This window comes from Giraffa tippelskirchi, chromosome X (genome assembly GCF_054371585.1).
Source record: "Giraffa tippelskirchi isolate mGirTip1 chromosome X, T2T-mGirTip1v1.2.pri, whole genome shotgun sequence".
NCBI lineage: Eukaryota > Metazoa > Chordata > Mammalia > Artiodactyla > Giraffidae > Giraffa > Giraffa tippelskirchi.
This window is the reverse complement of record NC_137289.1, coordinates 51,964,361-51,982,311: the sequence shown is the minus strand read 5'-3', so window position 1 is coordinate 51,982,311 and position 17,951 is coordinate 51,964,361. Positions and strand designations below refer to the sequence as shown.

Below are 17,951 nucleotides of genomic sequence, written 5' to 3'. Positions count from 1 at the left end.
TTGTCAGGGCAAGAATGCTGAAGTGGTTTGCCATTCCCTTCTCCACTGGACCATGTTTTGTAAAAAAATTAGAGAAAATTAGAGATACCAAGAGAACATTTCATGCAAAGATGGGCACAATAAAGGACAGAAATGGTATGGACCTAACAGAAGCAGAAGGTATTGAGAAGAGGTGGCAAGAATACACAGAACAACTATACAAAAAAGATCTTCATGACCCAGATAACCACAGTGGTGTGATCACGCACCTAGAGCCAGACATCCTAGAGTCTGAAGACAAGCGGGCCTTGGGAAGCATCACTACGAGCAAAACTAGTGGAGATGATGGAATTCCAGCTGAGCTATTTTAAATCCTAAAAGATGATGCTGTGAAAGTGCTGCACTCAATATGCCAGAAAATTTGGAAAACTCAGCAGTGGCTGCAGGACTGGAAAAGATCAGTTTTCATTGCAATCCCAAAGAAAAGGAATGCCAAAGAATGTTCAAACTACTGCACAATTGCACTCATGTCACATGCTAGCAAAGTACTGCTCAAAATTCTCCAAGCCAAGCTTCAACAGTAAATGACCTGAGAACTTCCAGATGTTCAAGCTGGATTTAGAAAAGGCAGAGGAACCAGAGATCAAATTGCCAACATCCATTGGATCATAGAAAAAGCAAGAGAATTCCAGAAAATCATCTACCTCTGCTTCAGTAACTACACTAAAGCCTTTGACTCTGTGGATCACAACAAACTGGAGAATTCTAAAAGCAAGGGCTAGACCACTTTACCTGCCTCCTGAGAAATCTGTATGCAGGTCAAGAAGCAACAGTTAGAGCTGGACATGGAACAACAGACTGGTTTCAAATTGGGAAAGGAGAACAGCAAGGTTATATACTTTCACCCTGCTTATTTAACTTATATGCAGAGTTTATCATACGAAATCCCAGGCTGGATGAAGTACAAGTTGGAATCAAGATTGTTGGGAGAAGTATCAATAACCTGAGATATGCAGATGACACCATCATTATGGTAGAAAGCGAAGAAACACTAAAGAGCCTCTTGATGAAAGTGAAAGACGAGCGTGAAAAAGCTGGCTTAAAACTCAACATTCAAAAAATGAAGATCAAAAAAAAAATAAAAAAACAAAACAAAACAAAAACGAAGATCATGGCATCCAGTCCCATCACTTCATGGCAAATAGATGGGGAAACAATGGAAACCATGACAGACTTTATTTTCTTGGGCTCCAAAATCACTGCAGATGGTGATTGCAGCCTTGAAATTAAAAGGAACTTGATCCTTGGAAGAAAAGCTGTGACCAACCTAGACAACATATTAAAAAACAGAGACATTATTTCGCCAGCAAAGGTCCTTATAGTCAAAGCTATAATTTTTTCCAGCAGTCTTGTATGCATGAGAGAATTGGACCATAAAAAAAGCTGAGCACTGAAGAACTGATGCTTCTGAACAGTGTTGTTGGAGAAGACTCTTGAGAGTCCCTTGGACTGCAAGGAGATCAAACCAGTCAATCCTAAAGCAAATCAGTCCTGAATATTCTTTGGAAGGAAACTGATGCTGAAGCTGAAGCTCCAATACTTTGGCCACCTGATGCAAAGAGCTCACTCACTGGAAAAGACACTGATGCTGAGAAAGATGGAGGGCAGGAGGAGAAGGAGACAACAGAAGATGAGATGATTGGATGGCATCACTGACTCAATGGACATAAATTTGAGCAAACTCCCGGAGATGGTGAAGGACAGGGAAACCTGGCATGCTGCAGTCCATGGGGTCATGGAGAGTTGGACATGAATAAGTGACTGAGCTAACTGACCGTCTGTGGTTTTTCTTAGTTGTAAGATTAAAGGTGTGGAAGGGATGGGACAGCTCTATCTTATCCAGAACTAGAAGTCTGCAGGTCAGATTTTTGCTGTCAATAAAGCTGAAACCCAGCTCATATTTAGTTATGGTCCTGCAGCTTCTCAGATATGTGGCAAGACACTTGTACTCTCTTAGCATGTGTCCTTATTTATTGTTATAGAGAGAAATCTTAGGATTTCTAACAGTTTGTCTCTATCCATCTCTGAGAATCAAAATGTCTTTTGATGAGAAAGGTTACATTTTGGTGAAGTCCAATATATTGATTTGTTTTCTATTAGAGGTTTTTTTTTTAATCTAATTTAAATTATTTTACATACTGAAAAGTGTTAGAGTCTCTCCTCTGTTTTCTTCTATAAATTTTATGTTTTACCTTATATCTCGGTCTTTGACAAGTTTGACTCAACTTTTTATATGATGTGAGATAAAGTTTTTCTAATGATGACGATGTGGTGGTGATCGTGATCATGATCATTAATAAAATTTCAATTGAAACTAGTTCCAACACCAGTTATGGAAAAGAGTGTCTATTCTACCATCAGATTGCCTTGGAATCTTTGTCAAAAGCATATATATGAGTCTGTTTCTTGACTATTTTGTTTTATTGATCAATTTGTCTATATTTATGCTGATACAACTCTGTTCTATTACAGTACCTTTATAATAGTCTTGTAAGAAGCTAGTCTAAGTTCTCAAAAATGTTTCTTTTCTCAAAGTCACCTGGACTATTCTCAGTTCTTCGGATTTTTTAATATAAATTTTAGAATCAGATCGTCAATTTGTATTAAAAAATTGCTGGGATTTAATTTGTCATGAATGTTTTATAGTTTTCAATGTGCAGATCCTGCAAATCTTTTGTCAAATTTAACCCTAAATAATTCATATTTGTAATGTTACTGTAAATGACATTGTTTTAAATTTTATTCTGGCTACTCATTACTTGTAGAGAGCTGAATATTTTTCCTTAAAATTCATGTTCACTCAGCACTTCAGAATGTGACCTTATTTGAAAATAGGGTCTTTGCAGATATAATTAAGAATTGAGTGATATCATACTGAATCATGATGGGCCCTACATCCAAAGAACATACCCTCAGAAGAGATAGAAAGGGCACACAGAGGAGAAGCAGAAATTGTAGCTGCTGCCACAAGCCAAAGAATGTCTAGGGCCACAGGAACTGGAAGAGGTAAGGAAGGATTTTGTTCTCTAGAACCTTCAGAGATAACTTAGTACTACTGACATTTTGATATGGACTCTGGCATACTGAGCTGTGAGAGAAGAAATCTCAGTTTTTTTAAGTCACCAAGTTTATGGTAATTTGTCATGGCAGTCTCAGAAAACTAGAAGTATATTTGTATATTGATCTTGTATTCTGAAACTTTTTAAAACTCACTTATTAGCTCTAGTAGTTTCTAGTATATTACATAGCATTTTCTACATGGACAATTTTGTTTTCTATGAATAAAGATGTTTCTATTTTTTCCTCTGCAATTTGTATTACTTTTATTTCTTTTCCTTATTGTACTGGCTAGAACTTCTAGTACAGTGTTGACTCTAATTAGTAAAAATGTCCATTTTTGCCTTGTTTCTTATCTTAGGGGGAAAACATTTAGCCTGTAGGCACATATCATTTTGTAAGTTTTTCATAGATGTATCAGGTTGAGGAAGGTCTCTTCTATACCTCATTTCTGAGTATTTTAACACATTATTGACAGGGGGATTTTTGCAAAAGTTAATGCTTGTGGCCAGCAATTTGTTATGTAAGTGAATATTGAAGCATCTCCAGTCAATAACATTAAAGTAACAAAAAACATATTAATGTATCTCTGGTCCTTAATGTATTAATCAGTAATCAGTTTCTAAATTTTAGCAGTTTTTTTTCATTCTCCCTTGAGATGATCATATTTTTTTTCTTTTTTATGTCAATATGGTGAATTATGATTTTCAAATACTAACCCTGCTTTCAATCCTTGGGATAAACCTTACTTGGTGATGTTGTATTGTAATTTTTATATATAATTGAACTCATTTCAGTTCAGTTCAGTTGCTCAGTCGTGTCCGACTCTTTGCGACCCCATGGACTGCAGCACGCCAAGCTTCCCTGTTCATCACCAATTCCCGGAGCCTGCTCAAACTCATGTCCGTCGCGTCGGTGATGCCATCCAACCATCTCATCCTCTGTTGTCCCCTTCTCCTCCCACCTTCAATCTTTCCCAGCATCAGGGTATTTTCCAATGAGTCGGTTCGCATCAGATGGCCAAAGTATTGGAGCTTCAGCTTCAGCATCAGTCCTTCCAATGAATATTCAGGACTGATTTCCTTCAGGATTGGCTGGTTGGATCTCCTTGCAGTCCAAGGGACTCTCAAGAGTCTTCTCCAACACCACAGTTCAAAAGCATCAATTCTTCGGTGCTCAGCTTTCTTTATAGTCCAACTCTCACATCCATACATGACAACTGGAAAAACCATAGCTTTTACTAGACGGACCTTTGTTGGTAAAGTAATGTCTCTGCTTTTTAATATGCTGTCTAGATTGATCATAGCTTTTCTTCCAAGTCTAATAATTGATCTAGATTTTACTAAAGTTTTGTTAAGAATTTTTACCTATGTGTCCATGAAGGATATTTGTTTTAGTTATCTTTCCTTGTAATATAATTGTCTGGTTAGTTATCTTTCCTTGTAATGTAATTGTCTGGTTAGTTATCTGGATAATTCTAGCCTTGTAGGATGAGTTGGAAGTATTCTGTCTGCTTCAATTTTCTAAGGATTTGGCATAGACTTGGTGTTATGTCATCTTTAAATGGGGCCTCCCAGGGGGCTCAATGGTAAAGAATCTGCCTGTGACGCAGGAGACGAGGGTTTGATCCCTGGGTCAGGACGATCCTCTGAAGGAGGGCATGGCAACCCACTCCAGTATTCTTGTGAGGAGAATCCCATGGACAGAGGAGCCTGGTGGGCTACTGTCCATAGGGTCGCAAAGAGTCGGACATGAATGAGGCTACTGACCATGCATGCACGCATCTTTAAATGATAGGTAGAATTACCACTAAAGCCATCTTGATGTATAGTTTCCTTCAGAGGAAGTGTTTTAAATAAAATTTCCATTTATTGAACAACTGTAGGGCTTTCTTCTATTCCAATGCAAGTGTTTATACTATAAAATTTCCCAAGTACTACTTTTACGATATCCCACAAATTATTATATGCTTAGTTTTCATTTTCACTCAATTCAAAGTATCTTATAATTTCCCTTTTGACTTCTTTGAGTTATTTAAATCTGTATGGTTTCACATTAATTTAAATATTGGGGGAATTTTCAGAGATCTGTCATTAGTTTCTTGTTTAATTCTATTGTGTTCAGGATATATTTTATGATTCGAATCCTGTTAACATTATTGAGGCGTATTTTATGGTCCTGTATATGGATTATCTTGGTCAATATTCCACGTGCATGTGAAACAAATGTACTGTTGTTGGTGGCAAGTTCTACAATTGTCAGCTAGGTAAATTGGTTCACAGTGTTGTTCAAGTCATATGTATTTGCTGATTTTCTGTCTACTTGTTCTATCAGTATTTTAGAGAAGGTTTTGAAATCTATGACTGTAATTGGGATTTGTCTTTTTATCCTTGCATTTTTATCAATTTAAAATGATAAAATTTTATCATTTTATCAATTTACATGAAGCACTGTAATATGTGAATATTTATGATTTTTATGTCCTCTTGACAAACTCACCACTTAAAATTATGTAATGACATTCTATGACCATGATGTGTTAGTGTTAATCACTCAGTCATGTCCAACTCTTTGTGGCCCCATGGACTGTAGCCTATTAGAGTATTATTCTTTTCTCTGAAATTTATCGTAACTGATATCAATATAGCCACTCAAGCCCTATTCTGATTGATGTTAAGCTTGTTCATCTTTTTCCATTCTTTTTCTTGTAATCAATTTGTATCTTTAAATTTAAAATAAGGGTTTTATAGGCAGCATATATTTATGTCTTCCTTTTCTATACAGTGTGATAATATCTGCTTTATAATTGAGGTCTTTAGACCATTACATTAAAGTGATTATTGGTATTGACATGTTTAAATTTTAATCAATTATCTTGCCATTTGTTTCCATTTGTCCCATCTGCTCTTTTTTTCTCTTTTCCCTCCAACATTTTCTTAAGTATTCTGAAGATTCCATTTAATCTATTTTGGTAATATACATTTTTAACATTTCAGAATCTACCTTCAAGTGATATTAAGGTATAGAATAAGAACTTTAAAATTGTGTACTCCTATTCCCCACCTCCTGGCCTTTGTACTATTGACATACATTTTACTCCTACATGTGTTGTAAATCCTATGATACATAGTAAGTTGGGGGCAGTTTGAAGGCTCATATTGTTACCCCTCTCTCAGAGAACTTTTCCCTCCACTGTCTAATGTTCAGTAACTGAAAATTGTTGTTTTATATATTTTGTCCACATTTTCGTTTTTTCAGTTATCAGGAAGTAAATCCAGTCCCTGTTACTCTATTTTCATTTAAAGCATAAATGTGGCTTGATGTTTCAAATGATGGTTGATTTTTCAGGACTTGTTGCACTTCTAACCAAAGTGCATTTCATGTGTATCTGGACTTGCTGAAAGAGTCCAGTGTCTGTGCACTATTCTTGCTCTGCCTCTGGCTAGAAAATTCAAACTGCATAGCTTTTTTTGGTCACAAGGTGGCCCTTAAGTTTATTTTCCAAATTTCCTTCAATAGATTTTATTTTTTTAAGAAAAAATCCAGCAATTATTTGTATTCAAATATTATCTACATTATTATTTCAATTTTATTGAAATACATAAGGCTTCAAACATGTATCCTTGTTTGTCATTTGCTGACAAACACTAAATCTATACTTACTTAGTTTTTCATCCATCAGATATCCACTAGATATACATGATGTACTAAAATTTGAATGACCCAATCCATATCTACATCTCAAAACTTTCTTGAACACCTTTTTCTTTGATAACAAAGGGCACACTCTCTAATCTCACTGTCTTCTCTTTGCTAGATTTTTTAGGTATTTATGGGAAGAATTTTTCTATCCCTTTTGTGAAGAATGGCCACTGAGGGAGAAAAGGAAGCTCGCCACATAGAAATGATGTCAATAAGCAAATACAGCCAGATCTTAGATATGGCTGTTCCCTTCAAGGGAACTTCATGCCCAGTTTCCTTATTGTCTTTTGGTCACTTTCTGCTGGTTGTTTGTTGCCCGAGCATCTTACATGGAGCCTGACCACTCACATACTACACTATTAGATGCCCTTTCAGATCCAAACACTCCATTAAGAGCCAAGGGAAGGCAGTTAACAGAAAGCATTCTGTCCGGAGACTAGAATCCTAAACTCATCCTTCTCTGAGGTTGACAGAGCACCTTGGATCTACCTATATACAAAGAGATGTACAGTTTTGGGGGTATAAGCATGTCTAACCTTCTATCAAAATATACTATAAATTCACTCACAAGTGAGCTTCCAGTTTCTCTTCATGAAGGAAATGCTGAATATCCTTAGGCCAAGAAAGCCAGAATGCTTCTGTTTTCCACAGAAGCTGGCGCAAACATTGGCAATCAAGACTGATAAGTCTGAGAGACTTCCCTGATAGTTCAGTGGTTAATTCTCCATGCTTCCACTGCAGGGGGTGTGGGTTTGATTCCTGGTTGGGGAAACTAAGACCCTGAATGTGGCATGGTGTGGCCAAAAAAATAGAGTTTAAAAAAAGAAAAGAATGAGAAGCCTGATAGGCATAAGCCTCTCTGTTCGTTTGTTTTCCTGTCTTTTCAACTTTAGCCTTTCTCTTTATAAATTTCTGTCTTGTATGAATATACCTTGTGCCTCAAGCACCTGGAGGAGGAAGGGCTTTGAAATTGATTAGGCATCTGATTCATGATGTCTGGGGTTTGCTGTTACATGCCATTGTCACCTGCCTAGCCACTTTCCCCTTTGGATGTGTAAGTTCTATTGTGATGCTATCTTCTAGAGCAGGGGGGTATAGGTGTATAGGTGTACATCTCTTTGTGTATAGGTAGATCCAAGGTGCCCTGTCAACCTCAGAGAAGGATGAGTTTAGGATTCTAGTCTCTGGACAGAATGCTGTTAACCACCTTCCCTTGGCTCTTAATGAGGTGTTTGGATCTGAAAGGGCATCTAATGGTGTAGTATGTGAGTGGTTAGGCTCCATGTTAAGAAGCTCAGGCAACAACCAACCAAACTTTCTCTGTTAGGGCCAGATAAGTACATAGGCTTTACAAGTGGGCCGTACCATCTCTTCACAACTACTCACTTCTGCCACTGTAAGCCAAAACCAACCATAGATAATATATAAATTAATAAATGTCTGTATTCCAATAAAGTTTTATGGATACCAACATTTGAATTTCATATAATTTTTACATGTCACAAAATATTTTTTCAACCATTAAAAAATGTAAAATTTACTCTTAGCTCATTGGCCAAAAAAAAAATAAGCAGGACGCTAGATTTGGCTCATGGGCTGTGGTTTGCCAATTTCTGTTCTAGAACCTAACTTCTAAGTTTATTTCCATGGAAGACTCTCTCCATCTCTTCATACATAGTATGTATTTCACCTACTTAGCACACTGCATGGCAACTTCATTTTCTTTTGGGACACTAACCCAATAGTCCTCCAATCAATCTTCTCATAAAAGATCTCCACATTTGGGTATTACTGAATTCACTGATATGAACTCCTGGCACCTAACTCAATATTGTTGTTCAATCACTTAGTTATGTCCGACTCTTTGCAACCCCATGGACTCAATATAGGATAATTTTTTACCTTCATCGTTTTCACGAGGGTGATGTGAGGAGGGACTTTCTCATATTGTAAGTGAGCTGATCCCTCACACATCTTGCATTGTATAATGAACAGGGAGACTTGGGAAGGCACTTGGGAAAGACAGGGTCTTTCCAGGAAGCATAACAGGGAGAAGGGATTTATGCACAGTTTATAGAATGGAGTAAGGATTCAATTCATTCAGAATTCCAGAGACATAGTAGGACTTTCTCACCTTAAGGACCCCTGAACATCAACCTGGGAAGAAGGTGGCAATGGGGCACAAAAGCAGAGGAATGGAAGTACTTACTTACCCTTTAGCCTATTGAACTTGTTTGTGAGTATAGGGACAACTTGGCTTTGAGAACTTCCCTCAAATAACTGAAGGTAATATCTAAAAGGTTGGGTCATGCATCTCCCAGCGGCAGTTAAGAACTTAAAGAAAGCTTACAGACTTACTGCCTCATCAAGTGCACACAAAATGCTTAGGAGCTGATTATTATATTCATCTTGCTGAGAAACACTGATTTTTAAAGATGTATGTCTCATCATTATTAGGTTTATAATTCTAAATAAGAGATTGAGATAAGCTAAAAACAAGATTTTGTCACAAGTATTTAGAAGTGCTCACATTCATCAGGTGGTCAACAAGCTCTTTCCTTAGTATGTATTGCTTTGAAAGCTGAGAAAATAGAGGGAGCTCCCTGGCAGTCCAGTGGTTAGGACTTGGCACTTTCACTGCTGCAGCCCCAGTTCAATCTATGGTCAGGGAACTAAGATCCCACAAGCTGCAAAACATGGCCAAAAAGAAAAAGAAAAAAATAAGTACATGGAGGATGTAACATGTGAGTCACTAGGACCTCAAATCTTTAAAATGAGGATGCCCCCTCTGACAGTTCTAAATTGATAAATCTGATAGGCAATGAACATAGCTATCCATTTCTGTGAAAAACACAAGAAATTATCTGTGAATGTGATACTGAAAAGGTAAGATCTAGTACTCCAATCAGCATCATTTGGGAATTTTCCAATGCAGACAAAAAAAGAGGGAGAAAATAGAGATAAGAAAATTAAAATTATTCAGTTCTACCATAAAGAGATACTTTTACTTTATATATTCTTAGATGGTGTGTTCATATGGAAAACATATACAATTTAAAGGGGAAAAAAAGCAGAAAATGCTTTTTTAAACTGCTTTATTAACTTCACAATATATAATGAACATTTCTCCATGCAACAGTTAAAACTTTCCTGCTGACAGAAACTTACAGATTTGGTCAAAAACACAACATTCAATTAGAAGCTGGTAATAGGAAATGCCCAAGAAACAAGTTTAACACCAAAACGTTTACAACAAAGTTAAGTCAAGAACATGTAAGTTTAGGAACCAAGTATCTCCTAACTTCAGGAAAACATCAGGATTCAAGGCATAAGGCAAAACTCATCATGATGCTCATGGTAAGGGGGGTCAGTGCTAACTGCCCGCAGACTATGACTCAACTGCTTTTCCCTCAGCTTTTCCATCAGCTGCCTCACCTCCTCCCCAATCCTTTCCATATTCTCTTCTCTCATCCTTGCCTGTGGCTCTCCAAGCCTCTGAGTCACGTCCCATCTATAATGCAGGATGGGCTGCCTAACACGGAACCGCCTACGATTTCCTCTAGGTACATAATATTCACTAGCACCCGAAAAGAGGGCCATAGGTTCTCTTTTATTAGCATCTTGATCCTTTTCAACTTTTTTTTCATTCTCCTGGTTGGCATCTTCCATCTTGCGATTTTTTACTGCTTGTTCCTCTTTGGACGCCATTGCTCCTAGGAGACAAAAGACGCAACAAGGGACTATTTTCTGGGTGGAATGATCAGCACCGAGGACAGAGGCCCTACTACGCACCTCTCAAGATTCCCAGTCCTGGTGGTCAAAGGCTTTTCAAATTTTCCTTTTCCCACCTGAGAGGCCTTCTACGCCCTCTAGGGGGCCCCTAGTCCGAGCACTCCCCACCTCCCGCGCCCCGAACCCACCATTTTCCCTGCCGATCCAGGCTCATGTCTCTGCAGGCACCAAAATGGAGGACGGGGTTGCAGGGAGCATTTGGAGTCTTATGGTTTTCCCCACGTTTCCCACCCCCCGCCACCGCCCAACTGTCCCTCGCACCGACCTGGGCCTATCCTTGCTGTCTCCTGCTCCTCCGGATTCTTGCTGCCAAGTGTGCCGCTGCAACACTTCGACTCGCAGACCTGCAGAGGGTCGGGGTGGGGGCAGGGGTCTGCTGCAGCCGGGCGCTCGGCTCCTTCCCGGCCCCGGGTCCCCTAACCCCAGCTACCCCCACACAGTGTACGCCGCTCTCACGCGCAGCTGCCCCCTTCCCAGCCCCCACACCCCGCACCGACCACCATTTTTTCTACCCCGAGAAGATCGGGGGCGGGGCGGGGGTGTGGGAAAAGCTTGCTACGGTGCGAGAGTCAGGTGTTCGCAAGGGGCTGTTGCCCCAAGGTCTCCCGGCCCGTCCCCCACCCCAGCCCCCGGAAAGGCCTGCCGCTTTCCGCAGCCAAATGCTGGGCCGCGGGGGGCGTGGGAGCTGCAGTCTCCACTCCGGGGCAACAGGACCCCCGAGGAAGGGTCCACAGGCCGCGTCCGCTCTCCCACGCCACCTTTGCGGACCCCACTCCAGGTCCCTTACTTGCTCCCCTCGCGCCTGCCACTCTTGGGGGCCGCCCCGGCCCGCACTCCCCTCAAGGCCAGCCGGAGAAGGTTCCTAGAAGCGAGCGGGTGACCGTCGGGTCTGACGCAAGAGCTGGGCGTGCAAGACTCGGCACCGCCCGGTCACGTGGGGCATGCGTCACCGCGGAAGGCCACGCCCTCACCCCGCCCCTCCTGCCCCGAGCGAGGGTCTCGCAGAGCCCGAGCCCGCGGGGACACCTCCCCTTGCACCCAACTCTTACCCACCCACCCCACCCCCCACCGCCCGGCCCCATGACACTTGTCCAGGAGCCGGCCTCAGAGCTCTCCTTTCTTCATGTGTTCCTAGGTCTTTCTCTTCTGGCCTCGGAAGGGCAATACCTTCCCAGGAGGCTGATGGCCATGCCCACATGTCCCTTCTGAGGGCTTGCGTTTTCCCTCTTGTTCCCAGGACACTCCTTCCACCTGCTGTCTTTGCTTCCAGTCTCTCTTTTCCTCCACTAAAACGGATAGAAGAAATAGGTCCGGAAAAGAGCCTAGGAGTCTGGATTTTGAAAAATTCTTAATATCTCTCTGTTTTGTTCCCTTTATTTTAAACAAAAGAGTCAATGTACTTTTGAAAAAGGAAATAAATCGTTGTTTTTATTTGAAAAAGGGTTAAAGTTTGGGGAAAAGAAACCAACCACCTGTTTCTTCTGCTAAGTCGTTATATAAATATAGACTCTACAGGCAGCTACATTTTTAGAACTTGGAAAAGGACAGGGCAGCTGATGGTTCCTCTTGTGAGGGTCCCCTTCTTGAGGCCCTTCCATGAAGTGAGCCAGTAAGTGTGTAGCGCAGCAGAGCCTTGTTTGCTTTTCAGAACTAAAAGAACAGCAGAAACTCCATCACAAATTTCTGATTCAAAAGGCAGTAAGTATGTCTGTTTGCAAATCGCATGATCATATGTTGATAAATTCCTGAGGCATCTACAATAAACCTACTATAGAACAAAGAATTTAATTTAGCAGACTTGTAGTTATAGATATACAGAAACTCAGTTGTGATCCTGTATGCTAGCAATGAACAATTGGAATTGGGGTAAATTTAAGAAAACATGCAGAAAACTTATACACTGAAAACTATAGAACACCACTGAAAAAAGCTAAAATCAAAATGAATGTGAAGATAAACAATGGTCCTTGATCAAGAAATTCAGTACTGTTAAGATATTAATTCTCTTTAAGTTGATCTGTAAATTCAGTGCTTCCCTTGTAGCTCAGTTGGTAAAGAATCTGCCTGCAATGCAGGAGACCTGGCTTCCATTCCTGGATGGGGAAGATCCCCTGGAGAAGGAAATGGCAACCCACTCCAGTATTCTTAACCTGGAGAACCTCATGGACAGAGGAGCCTGGTGGGCTACAGTCCACGGGGTGGCAAGAGTCGGACATGACTTAGCAACTAAACCACCATAAATTTAGTGCTGTCAAAATCATACTTGCAGCAGGCAACTTCATATAAATTGATAAACTTTGTTATTGTTTAGTTGCTAAGTCCTGTCCGACTCTTTGCGACACCATGGACTGGAATCCACCAGGCACCTCTATCCATGATGTTTCCCAAGCAAGAATGCTTGAGTGGGTTGCCATTTCCTTCTCCAAAATTGACAAACTTACCCTCCCCCCAAATTTACATGGAAACGCAAAGGGCCTAGAACAGGCAAAATAATTTTGAAAAGAAAAACACAAATCTGGAAAATTGCATTATCTGAGTTCCAGACTTATGATGTAATTATACAGATAGTGGAGTATACAGACACTGGACATACCAAAATTAAAAACTTCTACTCTTTGAAAGATATGGTTAAAAAATGAAATGGGAAGCTGGGAGAAAATATTTATAATATGTGTAACCAACAAAAGGTTTGTATCCAGAAGATGTATAAAGAACTCAAATTTAAAAATAAGGTAGCAATGCAATTAAAAATGATCAAAATAAATAATATATGAAAATGTTTAAAAACAAAGATGATCAAAATGAACAAAAATCTCACAAAAGTACAAATACCAATTACCAATGAGCTCATGGAACGATGCTCAATCTCATTAATCATCAGGAAAATGTAAAAAAAAAACAGAATAAAATATCACTGCATATTCATCAGAGTAGCTAAAATTTAAGTCTGACAATCTTAAATATTTTTGAGGATATGGACAACTGGAATTCTCATTCATTGCTGGTAAGAAGTTCAATCACCTTGACAGATTTTAACTGTTTCTTGAAAAGTTAGACTTACACTTAACCATATGTCCTGGAAATTCCATGCTTAGGAATTTTCCCAAACAGAATTTAAAATATATTTCCTCAGAAAGACTTGCACAGGAATGCTCATAGCAATTCCATTTATGATAGCCCCTAAATGGATACAATCCAAAACTCCATCAAGAAATGAATAAAAAAATTGTGATGCAGTCATGCATTAGAATACTTTGAAGCAATAGAAAGGGACAAAGTACTGGTACAAGCAATGACAGAGATGCATCTGAAAAAATATCATATATAGGGAAAGTTACCAGATACAAAATAGTGCATTCTGCATGATTCCATTTATATAAAGTTCTAGAAAAGGCAATATGTATGCAGGTCAAGAAGCAACAATTAGAACTGGACATGGAACAACAGACTGGTTCCAAATTGAGAAAGGAGTACTTGAAGACTGTATATTGTCACCCTGCTTATTTAACTTATATGCAGAGTACATCATGCGAAATGCTAGGCTGGATGAAGCATAAGCTGGAATAAAGATTGCCGGGAGAAATATCAATAACCTCAGATATGCAGATGACATCACCATTCTGGCATCAAGCAAAGAAAAACCAAAGAGCCTTTTGATGAAAGTGAAAGAGGAGAGTGAAAAATCTGGCTTAAAACTCAACATTCAGAAAACGAAGATCATGGCATCTGGTCTCATCACTTCATGGCAAATGGATGGGGAAACAATGAAAACAGTGGCAGACTTTATTTTCTTGAGCTCCAAAGTCACTGCAGATGGTGACTGCAGCCATGAAATTAAAAGATGCTTGCTCCTTGGAAGAAAAGCTATGACCAACGTAGACAGCATATTAAAAAGCAGAGACATTACTTTACCAACAAAGGTCTGTCTAGTCAAAGCTATGGTTTTTCCAGTAGTCATGTTATGGATGTAAGAGTTGGACAATAAAGAAAGCTGAGTGCCTAAGAATTGATGCTTTTGAACTGTGGTGTTGGAGAAGACTCTAGAGAGTCCCTTGGACTGCAAGGAGATCTAACTAGTCCATCCTAAAGGAAATCAGTCCTGAATACTCATTGGAAGGACTGATGCTGAAGCTGAAGCTCCAATACTTTGGCCACGTGATGTGAAGGACCGAGTCCTTGGAAAATACCCTGATGCTGGGAAAGATTGATGGTGGGAGGAGAAGGGGATGACAGAGGATGAGATGGTTGGATGGTATCACAGGCTTGATGGACATGAGCTTGTGCAAGCTCTGGGAGTTGGTGATGGACAGGGAAGCCTGGCGTGCTGCAGTCCATAGGGTGACAAACAGTCAGACATGACTGAGTGACTGAACTAAACTGAGAAGAGGCAAAACTAAATTATATTGATGTAAATTTAGTTAATACAGTGTTTTCCTGACTTGAAACTTGTGATTTTTCTGACTGTAAAAGAGCTTTCTCAGCTGAGGGAAATGTTCTCTATCTTGATGGGGTAGTGACTCCACTGGCAAATACGTTAGTTGAAATCATTGAACTGTATAATTAAAATGCCTGTGTATCTTATTGTATGTAAATTATACTGAATAAAGGGGACTAAAAGTCAAATATCTAGGAAAAGCCTAATTAAATACTTGCAAGACCTCTACATTGAAACTTATAAAATAATTTTGGAAAACATTAAAGAAGACCTAAATAAGTGTAGAAATATGGATTGGAAGGCAATATTTTAAAGTTGTCAGTTATTGCAAAATTGATCCATAAATTCAGTGCAATCCATATAAAATCTCAGCAGATCATTTTTCTGTTGACAAGCAGAATCCCAACTATGTATACGAAAATGTAAATAAAGAACCATATATAACCAAGACAACTTTGAAGAAGAGCACTCCAAGATTTCCATACAAGATACCAAGCTTAATACAATGCTATAGTGAAGAAATAGTATGATATTGTCTCAAATATTAACATATATATGTTCATTCACACACACACGTGAAACTTACCTACACGTACTATCCTTGATTTATGGCAAAGATGACAGTGCAGTGGATAAGGATTTTTTTTAAGTCATAGCAGATCAGTTGAATATCCATGTGTGAAAAATGTTTGTTAACTCCACCTTAAGTAATACACAAAAATAATCTCCCAATGGATTGCAGATCCATTGAAATATCATTCTAATGCAAAGACAGGAAGTTGTCTTTGTGGCTTTGGAATAGGCAGTGTTCGTGAAAAGGACACAGAAAGGACTGATAACAAGGATTAAAAAATATTACAAATAGTATTTTTTAATATCAGAAACTTCTATTCTTCAAAAGATATCATCAAAAGAATAAAGAAGCAAGCCCCAAACTAGAAAAATATTTTTGTAACATATATCTGAGAAGTGATTTGTATCTATAGAGTATAAATAACTTTTACAAATGAATAAGAAAAAGACAATCCAATAGAAAAATGAGTGAACACCTTAAATAACAGCTCAAAAATCAGAATATCCAAATGTCTAACACATTTGTGAAAATGTGCTCAACTTCATTAGTGTGCAGAGAAATGCAAATTGAAACCAAAATGTGATACTGCTAAATGTCACCCAGAATGTCTAAGTTAATAAAGACAAAAAAAACAAGTGTACAAGTGTTTTACAATTAGAGATGGTATTACCACTTTGGAAAACTGTTTGAAAAGTATATAAAGGTAAGCATATGTATACTCTATGACCCAGCACTCTCATTCTAGATATACCCATAATAAAAAGTGTGCATTGTTTTGCCAAAGAACATTTACACACATGTTCATAAACTGTGTTAGTCGCCTAGTCATGTTCGACTCTTTGCAAACCCATGGACTGTAGTCCACCAGGCTCCTCTGTTCATGGGATTTTCCAGGCAAGAATACTGGAGTGGGTTGCCATTCCCTTCTCCAGGGGACCTTCCTAACACAGGGATCGAACCCAGGTCTCCTGCACTGCAGGCAGATTCTTTACTGTCTGAGCTACCAAAGAAGCCCATAATAGCACTTTTTAAATTGCCAAAAATTAGCAAGTACCCAAATGTTCATCAGGAAAATGTATTGCTTAACTGTGTATTTAAACAGTGGAATATTATTCAGCAATAAAAATGTGCAAATTACAACTACATATAATATGAATGGATCTCACAAACATAATATTGAAATATTGAAATAAATCCAGAGTGAAGAAGAGTAATGTATATGAGTTTGTATGGATTTTGACACAGGCATAGCTATCTATGATGCTGGGCACATTTGGGTAATGAATGGAATGGAATTTCTACAGTGTTGTTAATGTTCTGGCTTTTTTGTTTTGTTTTGAGTGTTTATTAAATGATTTTAGTTTGTAAAATTTTACTGAGCTACATATTTATAATTTGGGCACTTTTACATATGTATTTTTTACTCTATTAAGAAGTTCCTTAAATGCCAAACAAACGTACATCATTCTTCTCATCAGTTCAGTTCAGTCACTCAGTTGTGTCCGACTCTGCGACCCCATGAATTGCAGCACGCCAGGCCTCTCTGTCTATCACCAACTCCCGGAGTCTACCCAAACCCATGTCCATCGAGTCAGTGATGCCATCCAACCATCTCATCCTCTGTTGTCCCCTTCTCCTCCTGCCCCCAATCCTACCCAGCATTAGGGTCTTTTCCAATGAGTCAACTCTTCGCATGAGGTGGCCAAAGTATTGGAGTTTCAGCTTCAACATCAGTCCTTCCAATGAATACCCAGGGCTGATCTCCTTTAGGATGGATTGATTGGATCTCCTTGCAGTCCAAGGGACTCTCAAGAGTCTTCTCCAACACCACAGTTCAAAAGCATCAATTCTGCGGCGCTCAGCTTTCTTCACCGTCCAACTCTCACATCCATACATGACCACTGGAAAAACCATAGCCTTGACTAGACGGACTTTTTTTGGCAAAGTAATGTCTCTGCTTTTAAATATGCTATCTAGGTTGGCCATAACCTTCCTTCGAAGGAGTAAGCGTCTTTTAATTTCATGGCTGCAATCACCATCAGCAGTGATTTTGGAGCCCCCAAAAATAAAGTCTGACACTGTTTCCACTGTTTCCCCATCTATTTCCCATGAAGTGATGGGACCAGATGCCATGATCTTAGTTTTCTGAACGTTGAGCTTTAAGCCAACTTTTTCACTCTCCTCTTTCACTTTCATCAAGAGGCCCTTTAGTTCTTCTTCACTTTCTGCCATAAAGGTGGTGTCATCTGCATATCTGAGGTTATTGATATTTCTCCCAGCAATCTTGATTCCAGCTTGTGTTTCTTCCAGCCCAGCGTTTCTCATGATGTACTCTGCATATAAGTTAAATAA

The 17,951-nt window shown here is 39.2% G+C and overlaps 1 protein-coding gene across 1 annotated transcript; it reads right to left on the bottom strand.

Annotated features, from left to right (window-relative positions):
* Positions 1 to 9,876: 9,876 nt before the first annotated feature.
* Positions 9,877 to 11,486, bottom strand: LOC145535427 (protein BEX2-like). The gene is made up of 3 exons (XM_081563862.1): positions 11,378 to 11,486; positions 10,856 to 10,934; positions 9,877 to 10,511 (listed from the first exon to the last, which is right to left on the bottom strand). The coding sequence occupies exon 3, from the start codon at positions 10,504 to 10,506 to the stop codon at positions 10,120 to 10,122; it is 387 nt and encodes a 128-aa protein (XP_081419988.1). The 5' UTR covers positions 10,507 to 10,511; positions 10,856 to 10,934; positions 11,378 to 11,486; the 3' UTR covers positions 9,877 to 10,119.
* Positions 11,487 to 17,951: the final 6,465 nt, after the last annotated feature.

Excerpts from the sequence above, each read along its gene's own strand:
- LOC145535427 (XM_081563862.1), bottom strand. The coding sequence starts at position 10,506 with ATGGCGTCCAAAGAGGAACAAGCAGTAAAAAATCGCAAGATGGAAGAT.